General features: G+C 28.9%; 4 protein-coding genes across 4 annotated transcripts; all 4 read right to left on the bottom strand.

Moving 5' to 3' along the window:
• Positions 1-3,187: 3,187 nt before the first annotated feature.
• LOC129906639 (endocuticle structural glycoprotein SgAbd-3-like) lies at positions 3,188-3,725 on the bottom strand. The gene is made up of 2 exons (XM_055982463.1): positions 3,577-3,725; positions 3,188-3,514 (listed from the first exon to the last, which is right to left on the bottom strand). Exons 1-2 carry the CDS (start codon positions 3,693-3,695, stop codon positions 3,241-3,243), a joined length of 393 nt encoding a protein of 130 aa, XP_055838438.1. The 5' UTR covers positions 3,696-3,725; the 3' UTR covers positions 3,188-3,240.
• A 2,944-nt stretch (positions 3,726-6,669) lies between these two features.
• LOC129911812 (flexible cuticle protein 12-like) lies at positions 6,670-7,137 on the bottom strand. Its single transcript, XM_055989758.1, has 2 exons — positions 7,007-7,137; positions 6,670-6,952 (listed from the first exon to the last, which is right to left on the bottom strand). The coding sequence occupies exons 1-2, from the start codon at positions 7,135-7,137 to the stop codon at positions 6,676-6,678; spliced, it is 408 nt and encodes a 135-aa protein (XP_055845733.1). The 3' UTR covers positions 6,670-6,675.
• Positions 7,138-7,556: 419 nt separating this feature from the next.
• Positions 7,557-8,082, bottom strand: LOC129906640 (cuticle protein 2-like). The gene is made up of 2 exons (XM_055982464.1): positions 7,945-8,082; positions 7,557-7,885 (listed from the first exon to the last, which is right to left on the bottom strand). Exons 1-2 carry the CDS (start codon positions 8,031-8,033, stop codon positions 7,621-7,623), a joined length of 354 nt encoding a protein of 117 aa, XP_055838439.1. The 5' UTR covers positions 8,034-8,082; the 3' UTR covers positions 7,557-7,620.
• A 4,537-nt stretch (positions 8,083-12,619) lies between these two features.
• LOC129906638 (endocuticle structural glycoprotein ABD-4-like) lies at positions 12,620-18,985 on the bottom strand. Its single transcript, XM_055982462.1, has 3 exons — positions 18,811-18,985; positions 14,594-14,718; positions 12,620-13,130 (listed from the first exon to the last, which is right to left on the bottom strand). The coding sequence occupies exons 1-3, from the start codon at positions 18,817-18,819 to the stop codon at positions 12,866-12,868; spliced, it is 399 nt and encodes a 132-aa protein (XP_055838437.1). The 5' UTR covers positions 18,820-18,985; the 3' UTR covers positions 12,620-12,865.
• Positions 18,986-19,437: the final 452 nt, after the last annotated feature.

A 19,437-nucleotide genomic window follows, 5' to 3' on the forward strand; every position in this document is an offset into this window, starting at 1 on the left:
AGGAATTTTTAATTTTAATCAGAAATAGAATACAGGTATAAATAATCATTTTGTCGGGCATCAGTTACCAATGTTTTTCTTAGAATGGAAGGAGTTATTTTTTAAGTCAAATATGTTTTTTTTTATGTATGAAATAATTATTAATATTAAACTGTGAAAATTGTTGAGATAACACATCACAATTGCGTCGGAAATAGCAGAATACCAAAAATAATGTAGAAGACAAAAAGATTTGCCTCCAGCACTGGTAGGGTTTATTGGAAAACAAACTACCTGACCAACATGAGATTAAAAAAATGTATCAGCTGTGAATCACAGTTAGCACCTTCGACAGTTAATTTAAGTTTCAACTTTAATTTTCCAATTTCAAGTGAGATTACCAGTGTCTGTTGAATCAAGCAGATTCTGCTGTTATTTAGTGGTCTTTACAATTACAATGCCTAAGTAGCTTCGGTCATGATTCAGTGGCTTACGCTGTGATTTTAAAGTTTCAGCTGTGATTTAACAATTTCTACTCTGTGAAGTGGAGAAGAGCTTTAATCAACTTGATATGTTCCACTGGAGACAGCTAGGGCTCGAACTGGTTGGAATATATTGATCTTTTCGAAAAGTAAATATCGTTATCGACCGAGTCGATATGTGTGAAGTTAGCCAACCTTTTTTGAAATTGTTATTTGTGAAAGTTGTTCAGGTTGTTAACGATTTATTCCGAAATATTAGTTTTTTTTTTTTGTTCTATCGTTAAATTTGGTTTGGATAGCACGTTTTCAAAAAGAACTTAAATAAACTTTTTTTCTTACGCTTAAACTTGGATGAATTCGAAAGGACTATTATAAACCTTTCTTGAATTTTTTGGAACAATGGTTATGCTTTTTTAAAGTTGAAAAAAAAAAAAATATATTTTCTGTTTTCGGCTCCTAACTTTCGAAATATTGAAATTAGTGGACGAAAAATTTGGATCAGTTAAGAACAAATTAAAAACTCAGAACAATTTTTAAAATTAAACACTTGACAAAGGAGGCTAGGTCAAAATTAGTTTTTCGGCTACCAAAACCCCATTTTGGAAAATTTTTCAAAAAATAAAAACTGAAATATTTCGGAACAATTAGGGAACTTCCCAAATTTGAATCGAATCGTGATTTTATAAGGCCGATTAGTTATCTCATTGGGGGAACTCATCATTCAACCAAGAATACTAGCGATTTTATAGGTACTTACATACATATTAAATTTTCCATTTTTGCATCAAGCTTCTACAAAAAAAAATTATTTTTTTTATAAATCGACTTTTTTGCAAATTTCTTTGCTTATTCTTGTAGGAAATTGAATGCTCTACAAAAAAGACTCCATACTCTTTTTTCGTTTATCTAACCGTTTAGTAGATATTTGAGGTCCAAAAATCGAGAAAATCTTTAAAAATTCGTTTTTTGTTCTTAATTTTGTAAAAAATTAAAAAATTATAATAATCAAACGCGCATGACATATTCTTGTAGGAAACAGATTGCTCCACAAAAAAGGTCTTAATAATTTTTTTCAATAATCTAACCATTCTAAAGATATTCGAGGTCAAAGTTAAAAAAAAACATGAAAACTTTTTTTAACGGTTAAAGCAATTAATTTGCTGCCAAGGAACTTTTTATAGAACGTTTAAGTCCCTACAAGAAAACATCTTGCTAATTTGAAAATATTGAATTTTCAGTGAATTAGAAAATTTTGAAAAATAAAAAATGTTTTAATTTTTTTTTTAACTTTGACCTCGAATATCTTTAGAATGGTTAGATTATTGAAAAAAATTATTAAGACCTTTCTTGTGGAACAATCTGTTTCCTACAAGAATATGTCATGCGCGTTTGATTATTATAATTTTTCAATTTGTTACAAAATTAAGAACAAAAAACGAAATTTTAAAGGTTTTCTCGATTTTTGGACCTCAAATATCTACTAAACGGTTAGATAATTCAAAAAAGTGTATTTAACCTTTTTTGTAGAACGTTCAATTTTCTACAAGAATATGTAAAAAAATTGGCTAAAACGTCAATTAATAAAAAAATTATTTTTTTTTTTGTAGAAGCTTGATGTAAAAATGGAAAATTGAAAAGCGGAGGACCTTCCCATTAAGATAAAGAGCTCATATTTGGTGAGTATATTCTAGAGGTGTCTAGCAATCGAGTTTTCGAAGTACCAAATCAAAAAAACGAATTTCCATTTTTTTGACCCACCTTATTACATATTTTTGATGATTTTTCCGAAATTCGTGATCTCACCACATTCCGTGACTTTTCCGAATTCGTGATTTTACCGAAATCCGTGATTTTAACGGAATTCGTGATTTTACTGAAATCTGTGATTCTACTGAAATTCGTGATTTAAACGAAAATTGCGATTTTAAAGAAATTTGTGATTTTACTGAAATCCGTGATTTTAACGAAACTCGTGATTTTACTGTAGTTCGTGATTTTTATAAAATCCTTGATTTTCCCGAAATCCATTATTATACCGAAATCTGTGATTTTAACAAATTCGTGTTTTTACTGAAATCCGTGATTTTACTGAAATCTGTGATTTGACTGAAATCAGTGATTTTAACGAATTTCGTGATTTTACTGAAATCCGTGATTTTACGGAAACTCGTGATTTTAACGAAATTTGTGATTTCAACAAAATTCGTGATTTTTATAAAATTCTTGATTTTACCGAAATACGTTATTTTACCGAAATCTGTGATTTTAACAAATTCGTGATTTTACTGAAATCTGTGATTTTATTGAAATCTTTGATTTGGCCGAAATCAGTGATTTTAACGAATTTCGTGATTTTACTGAAATCCGTGATTTTTATAAAATTCTTGATTTTACCGAAATCCGTTATTTTACCGAAATCTGTGATTTTAACAAGTTCGTGATTTTACTAAAATCTGTGCTTTTACTGAAATCTGTGATTTGGCCGAAATCAGTGATTTGACTGAAATTAGTGATTTTAACGAATTTCGTGATTTAACTGAAATTCGTGATTTTAACGAAATTCGTGATTTTAACGAAATTCGTGATTTTTACAAAATCCTTGATTTTAAGGGACTATATTCCATTGAGAATAATTAAATAGTTAAAAGGCGAACAAGTTGTAAAAACAGCAGGTATCTATTTCTAACAAAAAAAAACCAAACAATTTAATTTATCAACTGGTCAAATGAGAGCGTATATTTAATACTGCCGAAATAGCAAAGTAATAAACACTATTTATCTAACCCTTAATTGAGCTTAATTTTTCTGACTGAACAGCTGGATGTTTAGCAATGTATTCTAATGCACGTACAATAGCTTCTGGAACTGGTGGTGGAGTTGGTATATGGGCTCCTTTTGGCTGATAACCATTTTCATCGGCAGTAAAACTAGTTTCGAATGTTTGGCCATCTTTAATGAATGAGAATAAACCTTCGATAACTTCCCCATCCTTATCACCAGCTTTCTTCAAATGTCCATCTTCAAGAATTTTTGTTCCATCAGCATCTTCAAGACTATTTAACCAAGAATATTAGTATTAAAAACTTCAACTTTGACATGTTTAAGAAAAGCTTACCGTAAATGAAAATTGCCATCATTTCCAATTGTTGATTCTAGAACAGGGCCATCTCTTGCAGCAGCACAATTAACAGCAGCAATGCCAAATGCCAAACAAACAATCAAAATTGAATGCATTTTTTTAAAGTGACTTATTTTGATAATGAACCTTAGGTAAATGATACTACTTTGATGAGATCACATTGAATTTATATAGTAAATCGAAGCTTAACCCAAACAATAACAAAACAAGATTATCAATTAAATTTGCGTCTTACTTTCAATTCACAGCACCCAACCGTTTATCCTTATTCCAGTTTTTTTTTTTTTTTGTTTAGACCAGAATAACAAATTTTTTTTTAGGTTGACAAGTTTTTTATTCAATTGAAACTTGAGTACATTGTTTGGTAATTCCTGTTAAGGAATCGAATGATGAAATAAAAATGCACATTTAATAAATTTCATCGGCAGATGGTCTTTGATACCGTTAGAGTTGAGATCTTATAAATTTAATCAATTAGAATTTTTAATATTTTTGGGTTTATTTTTAGTTCTATGCAATTCATATGCAAAAATTTGAAGAAATTGTCAGTTTTGGAGAAGATCCATTGTCAATAAAATTATTTTGTGGCCTTACAAAACCGAAATATCAGTTGAATGAAATATAAATTAGTTTCCTCTACCTGTAAAAATTAGTTCATGTTCTATGATTAGTTTTGAGCAAAACTATGAGTTTTGTAAAAAAGGACAAAATAATGGGTATATAAAATGCATTCAGTTGATAATGATGTTTAAAAGACACGCTTTCTGACTTTTTCATATCACATTATTCACTAAAAAAAAATTTTTTTAAAAAAAAGGTACACCTCACGGTGACGCCATTTCTCCTTTTTTATATATACTATTTATGAAGAAAATCCTCGTAAGGCAGTGGAATATGCGGATGATCCATAGATAATCTAGTATTGGGTAAGTTTTTACCTGAGATCAGCGACAATCAATGATTTTGCATTGATGAAAATTAGTACACATAGAATAAATAACGCAGGGATAACTATAATTCTTGTATATTATCTAACTTTATTTCTGGTGTATTTAACTTTATTCTTATTAAGTGTGTTATGTTTTCTCTGTGTAACTGGGCTGTGGGCTTAGTTACGAGTTACCCAAATTTAAGTGATGCTTCTTACAGCAGCTTAATGGTCAAATTTTAACACTGTCTAGCTGTCTGGTAAAGATTCTGCACAGAGAGAAAATAACACAGGAATAACTTTACATCTGATAAATTTAACTTTATTTATGGTATATTTAACTATGATGATTAAATATACCAGAAGTAAAGATATCCCTTGTGTTATTTTATCTTCGTGTAGACACTCAATTGAGCTGAAAGCTTAACACTTAAGAAAAGAGTTCTAGCTTCTAGGGCTACAGCAAAACCATTAGAAAAAAGTGGAGTGGAGTATGTGAATTGCTTTTGACTCTAACAGCTTAATTTTTAATTGCTACTTTATTGAAATAGTTCAACATGTTACCCAGAAATAGAAATGTCGACATAAGTACGTTATTTGCAGTTTATTTTGAAAGTTTGGTTTTCTTGAAAACATGTACCAATGTTTACAAAAGTTAGAAATTTCAAAAACATATTTTCGCATGGGCTACTTCTTATACATGGATATCTCTGTATACTATCAAACTATCGATAGTTTTAAAATATTCATTCATTCGATAGTTTAAATCATTCATTCATTTAGTTACTATTTTCATTCGAATAGTTTTTTCATTCGATAGTTTATTATTCGAATGTTTTTTTTTTATTTGATAGTTTTTTCATTCGAATAGTTTTTTTATACGATAGTTTTTTCATTCAAATAGATTTCTTTATACCATAGTTTTTTCATTCAAATAGTTTTTTTTATACGATTGTTTTTTCATTCAAATAGTTTTTTATTCGATAGTTTTTTCATTCGAATAGCTTTTTGTGTACGATAGTTTTTTCATTCCAATAGTTTTTGTATACAATAGTTCTTATTCGATAGTTTACTCGATAGTTTATTCGATAGTTTTTATTGGAATGAATGAATGAATGAATGAACTATTCGATAGCTCAAATCATTCAGTTACTAACTATCGATAGTTCAAATCATTCGATAGTTCCCATCACTACTTAGAACCAACTTTATTTTAATTTTTTATTTTATCATCAATCGATTGGGAGCACCATATTAACCTACCTTCCTTCATACCTAACATGAATAAATGATGTATGTTATTTCAATGGTTTTATAATAACCTTGTACTATAGTACAGAAAATACTTTGTTACTAGTCTAACTTACGGACAGATTCTTCCGAGAAAACCTACACGCTATAAAAAAGTTGCGAACCTAGACGGCTGCTGTCTTGAATAATGGACTTAATTCAACACCCCTACATGCTAAAGTTACCAAATTAAATTAAAATAAGCAAAGTAACATCCTCGATATCGCGATTGAGAAAGAGACTTTTATATCGGGTATAAAGTTGAACGAACCTGCTTCTGCTCCTACGAAATGCTGAATAGGCCTCAAAGTATTGCCTGTTTTCGGCTTCATAAATGGCAATGTAGACCCGATAATCTTCGACGAAAAAAAACAGCATTCGGTCTTTGTATCATTGACTTTGAAAATCAGGTGGAAAGCAATATGAGAATTTGAGGGCTGAATCGTACAGTGAGAAAATCCATACCAAAATAAAAAGAACTGTTTAAGTGGTATTAGTATTAATTTACCCTTTGAATAAATTGGGTGTCTGTTCCTGTTTTTCACCCCAGTTAATTGATCACCCGAGTGTTTAATAGATTTTTCGGTCATAAAACAGAAATCATTAATTTTTTCAAAAACATTGAACATTTTTTTCATCTTCTCAGAAATTTTTGTTAAATAAATTAAAGATCGAACTATTTAATTATTATAATATTAAATAAACTTCTTCTTCTTAAACTTGTTGAACTTGCCTATTAAAATTTTATTTTTTGTAGCTTTATTTAAATATTTTCTTTCATTTACAATTTTGTTACACACTGAATTAAAATGTCTAAGCAAGACATACAAAAATTAAGATAAAATAAAGTTCGCTTCTCAGCTCTTTTGTTTATTAGTTGTTCTTCTTGTAGGTTCAACGTAAGGATGTTCAGCAATATATTTTAAAGCTTTTTTAATTGCTGGTGGAACTGATGGAATATGACGTCCACTTGGTTGATATCCAAATTCTCCAGCAGTATAAGCTATTTTATATTCCTCTCCATCATTGCCAATATACGAGAATCTACCTTCAACAGAATTTCCAGTTGCATTTGGTGTGACATATTTTAAATAACCATGCTGCTCTACTTTAGTTCCAGAAAGTGTTTCATAACTGGAAATAAATGTTATTTAAATTTTTATTTTATTCATATTTTATGCTACTAACCGATAGTTATATGTTTGATCGATGTCATCTCTTCTATTAACTAATATAAGAAGTTTATCATCTTTAGAATTATTTATAACAGCAGAATAAGCAATACCAAATGCTAAGCATAGAACTAGAATTATTTTCATTTTTATGCGACTGAGTTGGATGATATAAAACTGTTAATAATGTGATTCAAATGTTTTTACCCAAGCTTTATACTAATAATTTTATTCGTTTGAGTCTGAAATACTTGGAAAATCCAGTGAGTAGATATATTTTCTGGTTTTATTTTTAGCTTTTTTGTGTATCTGACCTTTAAGAATGGAATTAGTTAGTTTGTAACGTAAAAAGTTTCCAATCCTGAGTTTTTTCAAAAAGCTATTTATAGTTTCATGAGAAGGCAGGGTTTTTTTTTTCTTATTGCCATTTAGAAAGAAAAAAAACAAAAGAAAATACACCTGAAAACTTTTTACTTCTTTATATAAATAAAGTTACCAACCACAAACAAAATAAAACAACGTTTTTCGACTTTTTCAATTTTAATGTCAAAACTTAACAAAATTCACAGTTTTTTTTTCAAATTATAATACTCTTTTCTCTATTTTACACTTTGAAGCCTACGCAATTAATTAATCACTTATTGAACCGTATTTTCCCTCTAAGGTTATCCTCATATTCCACCGATCTATGGAACTTGAAAGCGGATGACTTCGTTCAATCAAACGTCCTTGAGCTTGATACCCGTACGCATCAGCAAAATAGAAAACTTCAAATTGCTGACCATCTTCACCATCGTAAACGAATCGTCCCATAATTGGTCCACCATTGTGTCCTGAAGTGACACTATCCAGAAAACTACTTTCAATGCCTTTTGGACCTAAACTTGGACCTAAACTGGATATAAATTCAATTAAATTTATTATTTTTTTTGGTATGACTTAAATATATTATACCCGCTTTCACTTTTAACTTGTGAATCAGCTTTTAAAATTTCAGCCTTGGCAACTATAAATAGCAAACACAAAATCGGGACGATATTCATTTTTGTTCGTTTTGCGTGATCTAATTTTACACGCGCGACAGCTTAAAGTGCAGAAAAGAGAATGACAATGGATTGATTTTATATAGTTCAACTAACTAAATTGTTGAATAGAAGTTTTGAAAGATAATCAAGCCATCCTTAACAACTTTTTTTTTTTTTTTGTTTAACAAAAAAACGTTGATTTTTATCTGTGTTTAGGTGGGTCATAATTTATTCAGAATAACATTTTAAATCAGATTTGCAATACAAAATCCATATAACTCAACAACTATACATCTCAAAAGGGGTCTTATTGGAGTAGAATAGAATTAAGAAAACAAGCGTGTGATTTTTTAACATTTAAAAGAGTGAATCTGCATTTATCGATGGAATTAATTTGATGCATAAATTCAATGAATGATGCTGTTTTTGTGAATCAGGTTTTGTTTTTTATTTTTTGTTTAGTTGTTGCTGCGTTTTAAAATTATTCAAATAAATACATTCACTTTTATATATAAGAATTTTAAATAAATTTATAATAAAATAATCATTATCATTAAAGAGAGATGTGTCATGTCATTTGCTAAATTTGGTAGACATGTTGACTTAGCTTCAATAAATTTTACAGGATCAATTTATACAGTTTGTGTTACTTATGGGCATTTAAACTTCAGGCTAACAAAACAGATGTCAAAACTATGGAATTTATAGTTCTAAACCGGTTGTGAAAGTAATATAATTCTAATACACAGGGTGTCCCAAAAGTAATGGATCAAACGAAATATGCTGATTGGGGAACTTAAGAGCTCTTAGAATTTGGTAACTTGTTCATCCCAAATTCTTATGGTTTTCAATTTAATGCAATTCTTGTGAAATTTCGAAAAATCGCTACTTTGCAACAGTATTTTGCTTCGGATTTTTTCCCAAACCCCCTGCCCCATATAGCAAAATCTAACTTTCCCGTACTATTGAGATACCTTTTAGGGCGTCTGGCAGAGGGTAGGCTGAAATAAAACTGGCTTAAACTTACATTTTCTAAATCAGGAAAAGGCAGAGAAAGTTAATATTTGGCCATCATATGGTTACTCTAAACAAAAAAATATTATTTCAATTTTATAAGAAAAAAACAGAAACTAGGTGTTTTTTCTATGGAAAAACCTGTTTGGGAAACCTTTAAGGGCGTCTGGCAGAGGAAAGGCTGAAAAATATCTGGCTTAAACTTATATTTTCTAAACCAGGAATAGACATAGAATTTTAATTTGTTACCATCATACGGTTATACCCAACAGAAAATAAGCTATTAGGTTTTTTATTAGAAAAATGCATTTCAAAATGCTTCAAAGCGGTCTGGCGGGGCGAAAGCTAAAAAAAACTTCTGGTACCCACATTTTTGAAATCAGGGGATTTATTATTAATTTTTGGTGTATCATTTATTGGGGTAGTACCTAGTAAAACGCCAAAAGTTGATTTTTGACTGCACTTTGGATGCGTCTGACAGAGGGAAGGCTGAAAAATAGCTAGCTTAAAATTATATTTTCTAGACCTGGAATAGACATAGAATATTAATTTGTTACCATCATACGGTTATACCTAACAGAAAATAAGTAATCAGGGTTTTTATTAGAAAAATGCACTTAAAAATGCTTTCAAGCGGTCTGGCGGGGGGAAAGCTGAAAAAGATCACTGCCAGACTTGTTCCGTTGATATACTGTGGTGCATATCTAGATATGTGCACACTCGAATTTCGGTTATATCAAAACTGCCAAAATATGCTGTCGGCTCTCGGTCTAAAACCTCATTTAAAATTTTGTAATTTTTATACTTTTTTTGTTCCCAATGAAATTTATAGGACACACAATTTTTACTTCAAAATTTTAATGGCAGATCAATTAAATGATCCGTACAACCAACATGTAGAGAAAACGACCATAAGGTATGATTGGAAAAATATTCCAGCATCATTCCAAATTAAAAAAAGTCCATGTTTTATGTAAAATTATTGGTAAAATTAAAAATGGAATTGAATTTATACAAAGTCACTTGTGAGTCATAAAGTCATCCCATTTTCTGTTATAAAATGATAGAAAGAGTCCTATTCTGTCTGGTTATGGTTACTTGATATGGCTTATCAACTTAAAATTTTATTTTAAAACTTTGAGAGAGTTAAAAAATAACTTTTTTAATACATACAAATAATAGGTACTTTGCTATTTTCGATACTTTATATGCTTTAGAAACTTGACGTTATAGTTCAGTTACATCAAAGTACTAAAAAAAGAAAATAAAAAAAAAATCATGTCAAAGAAATTTATTAACGAGTATCTGTTTTCAAGTTTTAAAGGCAGTGGGTTCAGCCTTTTACAAAATTTATGCGAATAACTAAAACACCATATTTAATCAAACCATATTAAATCAAAATCGTTGGAGCTTTTTCCATAAAATTGCAAAACCTCGAAAAGTTTATACTGCAGGAATCGATTCTAAAACAGAAGAAAAATTAGCATTGAAGGTAAAAAATTGAAATAAAAAAATGTATCTATTTAAGCACTTAGAGGCATATTTCTGAATCGATTTACCGTGGCTTTAAGCTAAGAAATTTCTTATAAATTGAAGCTAAAAATCATATCAGTCGAACTAACAGTTTCTTAAATATTATTTATATATTTTTTGGAAAATTCAGGTTAAAACAAAATTGGGCCATATTTAATTAATCTCTCCAAACATTGAAAATCACTTTACCAAGGGCTTAAATACTCTAATTTTTTGCGGTATAAGTAAGGTGACCATATTTCTAGAAGCGAAATCCGGGACAGATTAAAAATCGTTGGAACATTTTGAAAATAATGATTTTTCAAAACAAAAAAAAATATAAAAATTTAAATTTAAATTTCTTTATTTTTATTTCAAGATTTAAACGATTTTATGTGAGCAAGAAAGCGATATTATAATGTTAATAACTTCTAAAAAAATATTTTTTTCAATCAAAATCGTGAGAGCTGTTATAATTTTATTTTGAATGATTTTGAAAACGTACAATCTTTAATTAAACTTTCAACATGTCCTTAAAAGTTTTGAAATTTACCTGGGTTCTATACTCTTCCATTTTGAAAACTAAAGCCTAGTCTAGAGGCGAACCAAAAATTTTCGTATAAAACCAGCACAACAAAGTCGTAAACGAAAATTTTCAAATTCAATCATTTGTCACTCACATTTATCTGCCCAGGTAATTGTTTCTTGCTCCAAAAGAGTTTTTTGACTATGGAGACTTAGGAAAATTTTCGTTTTGGTTCAGCAGCGTCGTACTAGGCTTAATGCTTTTTTCCGAAAAATTAGAAAAAAACTTTTAATTTCCAACCACTGTTTTTTTTGTTTGTCGTACAAAGTTTTTAAAATTTTGAATAAGAAAATCAGAGAATGTGCAAATACGGGACAATCTAGGGACAAATTACAAATTACGGGACACTTATACGTCCCGGGTTTCTTACATAAAAACACGGGACAAGCTGTAGAAATACGGGACAGTCCCGGGTAAACCGGGACGGATGGTCACCGTAGGTATAAGTGCCATGTGAATCAGGTTTAAGTGAGATATAAATAAAAAATCAGTGAGGAAATCTATAAGTAAGTAGATTACCAAGTGCATTAGAGAGTATTTTAAAATGTAAGTAATTTAGTGAATATGTAAGTAAGGTATTTAATTATTTCTTAAGTACTAAGTACTTATTAAGTACAAAATTAGAAAATTGAATACTCGAAATAACGTTTTTTTTTCTTTGAAAAGAATGTTGAACCCTAGTCTACTTTAGACCCGAATAAAAACCGCATTAACACCTAATTTCTTCAATGATTCTTGCTTAAAGTTATAAATTTTACTTAATGTATAATTAATATTCTTAGTTTCAATTTAAACTCAGAGTCAATGACATTTTGATTAATATTTTTCAAAAACATAAAAGAATTACTTGATTAAGACCGGTCAAATGAGAACAAGTATAAATTATTATCAACATTATTGTGTTCCTAATATAAATTCCTAAATTGTCTGAAACAGAAAGAATATAATTTTTAAAAGCAATTTAATTAAAAAAACATGATTATTATTTTTTTCAAAGAATAATAAATTCTTTATTGCATCTTAAAATAGGTATTCATATAATAATATTGTTCTATACATTTTTTACATTTTTTTTTAAACATTTTTTTTTGTTAGATTTTTATTTTTCATTGCGATATCACATAAATACCAAAATATTTTTTGGCGACTAAAATGCCATTTAATTGATAATATTTTATAACAAAAAAGAAATGAAAGAAAAAGTTAAAGAAATTGAGTATCATTCAGAAAATTACTAAACTACGATTAGTAGAAAAAGAAAAAAAAAAAGAAAAATTTTACAAAAAATTTCGTATCGCATTTGCATTAAAAAAATTAAATATATAAGAAAAGAACAGAGATAGATTAATTTATATAGAATATTTTTTTATAGATTAAAAATATTTGAGAAGAAAATAACAAAAAATAGTGAAAAAAATAAAGAGTGAGTGCGGTTCGATGATATTTTTGTTTATACTTTTTACAATTATTTACGTATTCCTGGTTCGTTCAGTCAGTATATGAAAAATTGTGTAAGTTTATTTTTTTTTTGTATTTTTTTTAAACTATGTTTATATAAAATTGTATAACAATGTTGTCTTTTTATGTATATTCATGTGTGTTGTTCCGTTTGCAGATGTATATTTATGTGTGTGTGATTGATCGTGTCTATAAGCATGTTGGGAGTTCGATTTATTTAACAAAAAATATTTAGGCAGCTGTATTTAGCAACTTTGTCAAAAATGATTTAGTCAAGTTCTTAGTTCTTTGAAGGTGGAAGACTGAGCAAGTAGTCAAGAGCCTTTTGGATTGCTGGTGGAATTGGTGGTGGTGTGGGCAAATGATCACCAGATGGTACGAAACCATTCACATCATCGGCGGTATAAGTTAAGGAGATGAGATTTCCTTCAGGAGATGTGTATGACGATGATCCTTGAGCGATAATAACGTCACTGGTGTCAGCAGAAGTAGCTTTTTTCAATGTACCAGTTTCTTCTCCTTTGATTCCATTCGCTGTTTCATATCTGTTAATAGTATAAAAAAGAAAATATTAATGCAAAATAGATGATATAGCAACTCTTAATCTATTCGTAAATGTGGCAAATTATTAAAACAAATACGAATAAAATTTGATAATAATTAGCACTTTTAGTTTTGTACCACATGTGGATGCAAACTACAAGGTCGTTTTGTTGTTATTTTATTGTGGTTGTATTTAATTTAAATATTTGTTTTTTGAATTTCAATATTTTTTTTTTAGTGTTTTTTTTTTATAGATAATTCTGAAACTATAAAAGCATGCTAATGAAATAATTAAAGAAATATTAAATTGACACGCAGTTGCATGGGATAGTCATCAGCTAATATAATTTTTTGTTTGAATATTTTAAATGTGAGTGTTTCAGAAAAATCGTGTTTTTGTTGAACTAATTCTTGGTTATGCTAATTTGATTGACTGTCAGTGAAACACGGAAACAAAAATGGAAAAATTATCATTTTACCATATTCTTTTTTTGGTGGGCCTGTTTGTAGTTCTAAACGATTCGATCAGTTGAAGTAAAAATTCACATTAGTCCTTATTTTTCTGCTAAGTAGAAAAACTTTGAGAGTAGAAGAATCTTCTCAAAAGAAATCATACTTTAACTCACGTTGGGCGCCAGTTAAAAAACATAAGTTTCCCATTTTTTTTTTTGGGAGCAGTAACAAGTTTCATACGATATGCTAATTAGCAAAACTGAATCTTATCAAAAGAAATGATGCTTTGGACTCACGTTGGGCGCCAATTAAGAACTATTGAGTGTTTGTTTTGGAAGCAATATCTTGTTCTATACAACTGGATTTGTAAGACTCATTCAATAACTTAGTAATCAATTATAACTGCTATAACTATGAAAGTGAATCCAAATGAAACAATTTGTTAGACTCACGTTGGGCGCCAGTTAATATAAAGGAGTGTTTTCTTATTTTTTTTTTTTACGAAATTATCACTATTAAACGTTGCTTTAAACAAAAGCTTTATAATTATTGAATCCTGTAAAAATCTGTTGGAATTAAAGACAAAGTAAAGAAGACTTGTTAGTAAAATTATCATTAAATTATGAGTCGGAACGTTAAACCATTTATTCTTCAAAATATTTTTAGCTTTTAAATTGTTGCAATCTAAAAACAAAACACTCGTTACTAAGCCACAAATAATTTTCCTTTCAGTTCCATGCCATGCAGAACTAGAAAAATCCGTCAGTGCTTGTCTTTAAAATTTAGAAAAAACTAAATTCAGTAACAACAAATATTCATTAGTGTTGTGTTGAATTTAAATTAGGTTGAAAACATAATAAACATCGAACTAAAGAAATTTTTTTTTTTTTCAAGTTCGTACCTCAGCTCTTTCGTTTTCATACAAAAAACTACAAATACCTACAGTTAAATTCAAATTTACTCAATTTCACCTAAAAGTATGCACTGAAAATGTGAAAAACAATGTACTTACTTATATTGATATGAGCCATCAGGTTCAATATTTGATTCTTGGCTAACAATAGCAATAGGTTCATCGGCTCGTTGTGGAGCTCCAACAACCATTGTTACTGCAACAGCTATTAATAAAGTTATTTCCTATGAATGAAAATTTAAAAAAACAAAAAGAACATAGTTAGTAAAATTGTATAGAAAACCTACAAAAAATGTAAATAAAAAAAAAAAAAAAATCGGAAACATCAATTAAATATTCCAACGATAAAATCAAGATTGCAAAGATTCCACAATAAATTCCTTAGACATCTTGTTTTGACTTTGAGAAAAAATAGATAAAAAAAAAAAACTACAACAAACTTGATAATTGCACCAATTATACAAGTAAATTGCTTCTGAATGAGAATCGTGATCTTATAATTGAGAGAATTATTTCTAGATTTTAGGTTTTGCCTAACTTAAAGATGAAGAAAGCATACCTTTAGTTACTTAATCAATTTGGGTTGAGTTGAAAAAAAGATTAGAAATTGGGACAGTTTAAATGAAGTTATGCAACCAAGTTCTGAGAGGTTTATTTGTTATTGAATGATTAATTAAGTTGATGAAGTGTTGTCTTTGGTGATGCATTTCACAAGTTTTATTTGAATTATCTAGTTTGACAAGTTTATTTGTATATCAAATATTATAAGTAAATTTATGTAACAACTTGTTAAATTGTGTTTATCTACACTAATCATCTCTACACGAGAGGAGTTTCTTTTTCAACTTATATTTTTTAAATGGCAAACACTTCTGTATATGCTCCTCATTTTTTTGTACTAATATCATCCTAATGATGTAGTGGGACACTCCTTAGTAAAAAAAAAAGAGACATTGTTCTTCCTGCCAAAAACTAGTGAAACTGTAAATCACGACAGACAAATCCTATCTTCGCTTTTTGATCGCACATTATACTAGTATACAATGCCAATACCTTTTAAAGTCGCGCATCGTCATCATAAGACAAAACCAGCGAGGATGGGTGCATCTAAACGACAGCAATGATGGTGTGCGCCAGTGGTTTCTTCACCTTGGTTGCACCCGCATAATGAGACCTCAATTTTTCTATTCGATGGATAATTTATGTAACATCAAAGTTCATCTCTAAGGTATATTGTTGTTTTGGTGACTATATAATATAGTATGTGAGCATGCGCGACTGCTGCTGCTATGGCATCTGTGCGCGCCACATGGGAATTCAATTGATGACAAAGGTCTTTGTTTTTGTATTTTTTTTTGTAGCTTGCGGAAAGGTCAGTTATAAGAAAAAAAAAAGATATATGGCACTTTGCACACCGGCTTTTATAATGTGGCGACAGAAAAATGCACTTTAAAAGTATTTTGTTTTTTTTTTTTTTTTTTTTTTAATTTAGTTTTAATTTTGTCGTGGAATATCAATTGATTGGGTGACCTATATATCGATGGTATTTAAGGTTTGTTTAAAAGGGTTTAGTTTGTGTGATCTTAAGGTTGGAATTCCATATTGTTGGAGGATGATTACTGAGACACATTGTGAGAAAATCAGGTTTTATGGTAAGAAAACTGTCAAATATCCTCCATATAAGTTTTTTTTTTTTCTGAAACGAATGTGCCATTTTATCAGTACCTACATAATTAAAAAGAGATGTAATATCTATGTAACTGAAAATAGTTCGTGGTGAGAAAAATAATAATAATTGATGATGAATATTTCAGTAAGAAAAGTACAGATTGAAAAATTGAGATACTGGTTTCTAATATGATGAAGAGTTTAAAATCAAAAAACGTCAATTGGTGAAAATATGTATTAGGTATTATGGTAAATTTAAAAATTTAAGAAAAAACATTTTTTGTTAAATGTTTTACTCATTTTTAAAAAGCTTGGACATATTTTTTCAACATCTTCACTTAAAAACATTTAAATGACATTTATGATGCATTTAAAATGTTGTTGAAACTGGTACTTCGTGCTTTATGTTGTTCTAAAGTTTTTATTATTATTATGACCAAATAGAATTTATTAGTTAAATAAAAATTATTTTGCATTTCTATAATCAATTTAGAAAGATAGAAAATGCTTTCGATATTTTGACTTAGAAAATTTTTTTTAAAAAACTGTAAAGCTTTTGTAAGGATGGAATAATTATTTTATATACAAGAACTAAGGTATTTGTAATCTTTTTGCCTGCAAATTCAGTCTGAAATTTTTTCCTAATATTCTTTTCAAATAAACACCTTGTCTAAAGCAAGACTCAAGTTTTGAACCTGACCTGACTTTACAGGTTTTTTTAAAATATATTGCCTAATTTCCATCATTTTATGCACTACGAGGTCTAGAATAATTAGTCTGTTTTCAAGTTTCTTCGAACTAATGAGAATATAATTTTTTCTTTACCATGCTTTTCACAAGTTTAAATACCACCCAATCGAAATATATTGAAAGCTAAAGGGTCGTAATATGTGCGACACAAGGAATTAATCATTTAATTTTGTTGAAAAAAGATAAACATGGATGGAAAGAAATCATTTTTTTTTCAAGTTCGTTCGTTTTCATACAAATTTCTACAGTTAAAGTTTATTTTTTTGAGAGTAAGCTTCTGGGAAACACACATTCTGTTGTAAATATTTATACAAATTGAAAAATAAAAAATCGGAAAAACTCTTTGGACATTCCTGAAGAAAATCAGAATAATAGATCTATATGACCTTGATATAGAACGAACTACATTCTAACTGAGAAAATATCTCTTCCTTATTCCTTTTGAAGTTATGATCAAATTTATTTGGAAAAAAATTATAAAGTTCTGAGGACTTAAACCTTTTTTCAAAATTAATGACATTTTCTGCTGGTATACTCAATGCTTAATACGCTGCTGCTAAATTCAGCGAAAACGTTGACAAAAAGATTTTTTTTTTCGTGTTTTAATCATATTCAAATATTGTTTAACCAATTCCACATTATAAAAAAAAAACACAACTGTGCGACTTTCCTCAGGAGAAAATTTATAAAGACGTAACAAAGTGCAATTTTTGCTTTGAAATCTAGATTCCAAAAAAAACTTAAAATTCCCATATTGTTTGGGGATGGGTTTTTCCTGCTCTTACTTTCTTCCAAGAATGTTTTGAGCTATTTTCAATGAATTTTTGGAAAAAAAAGCACGCTAGTGCTATAGAATGTTAAATTGGGTCTAGTGAAGAGTGTGAACTGTGCATTTATTTGTGGTAGCCAGGAGGATAAGTTTTGAAATTCATAACGGGCATAATTAGACAGGACTTAAGTATGTTCGTCTTACAAAAGATGTGTCGAAAGAGGACAGGGTTTAGTAATTCCGAAGGTGAGTGTTATAGCTAGAATTCAATTAAAAGGCTAAAGTTTATCCAGCACAGATTAGAACATTTTTAAGCAAACATTTTCTTTTTTTTGTAAGTTAGCAATTAACTTTGTTTTTTAAAACACAATTCAGATGGCTCAAGAGCATATCTACTTTTCCGTTTTTGAGATTTTATTAAGGATGTTGAATGTCATTTGTTTCTTGATCTTTAGTTTGAAAATTTCTAATTTAGCAAGTTCTTCTTGTGGAATTTTATATTTTGAAAAATAGTTAGTTTTCGAAAGTAAAATATATTTTTAATTTAAAGTCTAAAAATTTAATTTTTCAAAAAAAAAAAAATGTATTCCTTTGTTTAAAACAATCAAACATGTTATGAACAATGCAAGTGGATTTATAATTTTTGAAATTGGCCTACTGGCACTTTTCCAATTAAATGTATATGAGTATTCATTTTTGTTTGTTCAATACTCCGAGCACATGCTCATTTTTTAAAACTTTTTAATTTTTAAAACAAAATAAAAAGTTTTAGTGAACTTTGTTTTAAATGAAAAGTAAGTAGCAAGTGAATATTAGATAAAAACTCGATTTTAAGAAAAAAATATAAATGATATTCATATTTAGGTACTCGTTACAAAAATTAAAAACTGTAGAATTTTTACATTTTTAGGACATTGAATTTGAAGCAAAATTTTGAAATTTCAAAAATATGTACAAATATATATTTTTTTTTAGGGAAGTTCAACTCAAACTATAGGACAAACATTTAAAAAAAATATCACTCAAAAACTTTAAAAAAAATGTCACTTTGTCCTTTTTTTTTGTTCAAAGTCTCATAAATTTATCACTTAATAAATTTAAATTTAAACTTTATAAAAATCACACTTACGATTTTCATTTTAGAAATATATTTAATTCACTTTAGGAAATATCCTTTTTTTTTTTGCTGCTCAAGAGGAGCCTCTTCTTGGTACTATCGCACACTAATATTTTTTTCAAAACACACTTCTGCTTTATGCCTTTGGCTCCAAAGAAGCTGGGTGGAACAATGAGCTTTTAATGATACCAATTGCCGGGAGTCTCGACTATTTATATGCATCTCAACGAAGATGCATTTTTAGCTTTGCCTACCTACTATGCTGCACAGCAACGTCAGTATAGAGTGTTTATCACTGTAACGTTGTAAATCTCAAATAAATATCTATCTAACTATCTGTCAATGTATATGTCTAACAGAGTATTGTATATAGTTAGATATAGACGATGCAGAGACTTGCATACAGCCATTTAACTTGTGCATACAGGTGACAATAGCAAATACTTTGTGTTGAGGTATACTGTTTGTTGGATGCTATTCAAATAAATGTAAAACCAATATCTACAAGTACCTACCTAGTTTATAGATAGGTTTTTTTTTCAGCTTTTTAAGGTAAATTTAATTTTGTGCAGCTTACCATTAACAAACGTTGTCATCGCCGTTTGGTCGGTCGGTATTGGTCTTCGGGATAACCTAAGT

Source organism: Episyrphus balteatus, chromosome 1 (assembly GCF_945859705.1).
Source record: "Episyrphus balteatus chromosome 1, idEpiBalt1.1, whole genome shotgun sequence".
Taxonomy (NCBI): domain Eukaryota; kingdom Metazoa; phylum Arthropoda; class Insecta; order Diptera; family Syrphidae; genus Episyrphus; species Episyrphus balteatus.

What these genes read in the sequence shown, in the direction of transcription:
- LOC129911812 (XM_055989758.1), bottom strand. Translation starts at nt 7,137, where the DNA reads ATGAAAATAATTCTAGTTCTATGCTTAGCATTTGGTATTGCTTATTCT. An exon ending in GATCAAACATATAACTATCG is followed by an intron (nt 6,953 to 7,006) that starts GTTAGTAGCATA and finishes ATTTATTTCCAG; the next exon opens with TTATGAAACACTTTCTGGAA.
- LOC129906638 (XM_055982462.1), bottom strand. An exon ending in GATGGCTCATATCAATATAA is followed by an intron (nt 13,131 to 14,593) that starts GTAAGTACATTG and finishes TACTATTAACAG; the next exon opens with ATATGAAACAGCGAATGGAA.
- LOC129906640 (XM_055982464.1), bottom strand. Translation starts at nt 8,033, where the DNA reads ATGAATATCGTCCCGATTTTGTGTTTGCTATTTATAGTTGCCAAGGCT. An exon ending in CAAGTTAAAAGTGAAAGCGG is followed by an intron (nt 7,886 to 7,944) that starts GTATAATATATT and finishes ATTTATATCCAG; the next exon opens with TTTAGGTCCAAGTTTAGGTC.
- LOC129906639 (XM_055982463.1), bottom strand. Translation starts at nt 3,695, where the DNA reads ATGCATTCAATTTTGATTGTTTGTTTGGCATTTGGCATTGCTGCTGTT. An exon ending in GATGGCAATTTTCATTTACG is followed by an intron (nt 3,515 to 3,576) that starts GTAAGCTTTTCT and finishes TTGGTTAAATAG; the next exon opens with TCTTGAAGATGCTGATGGAA.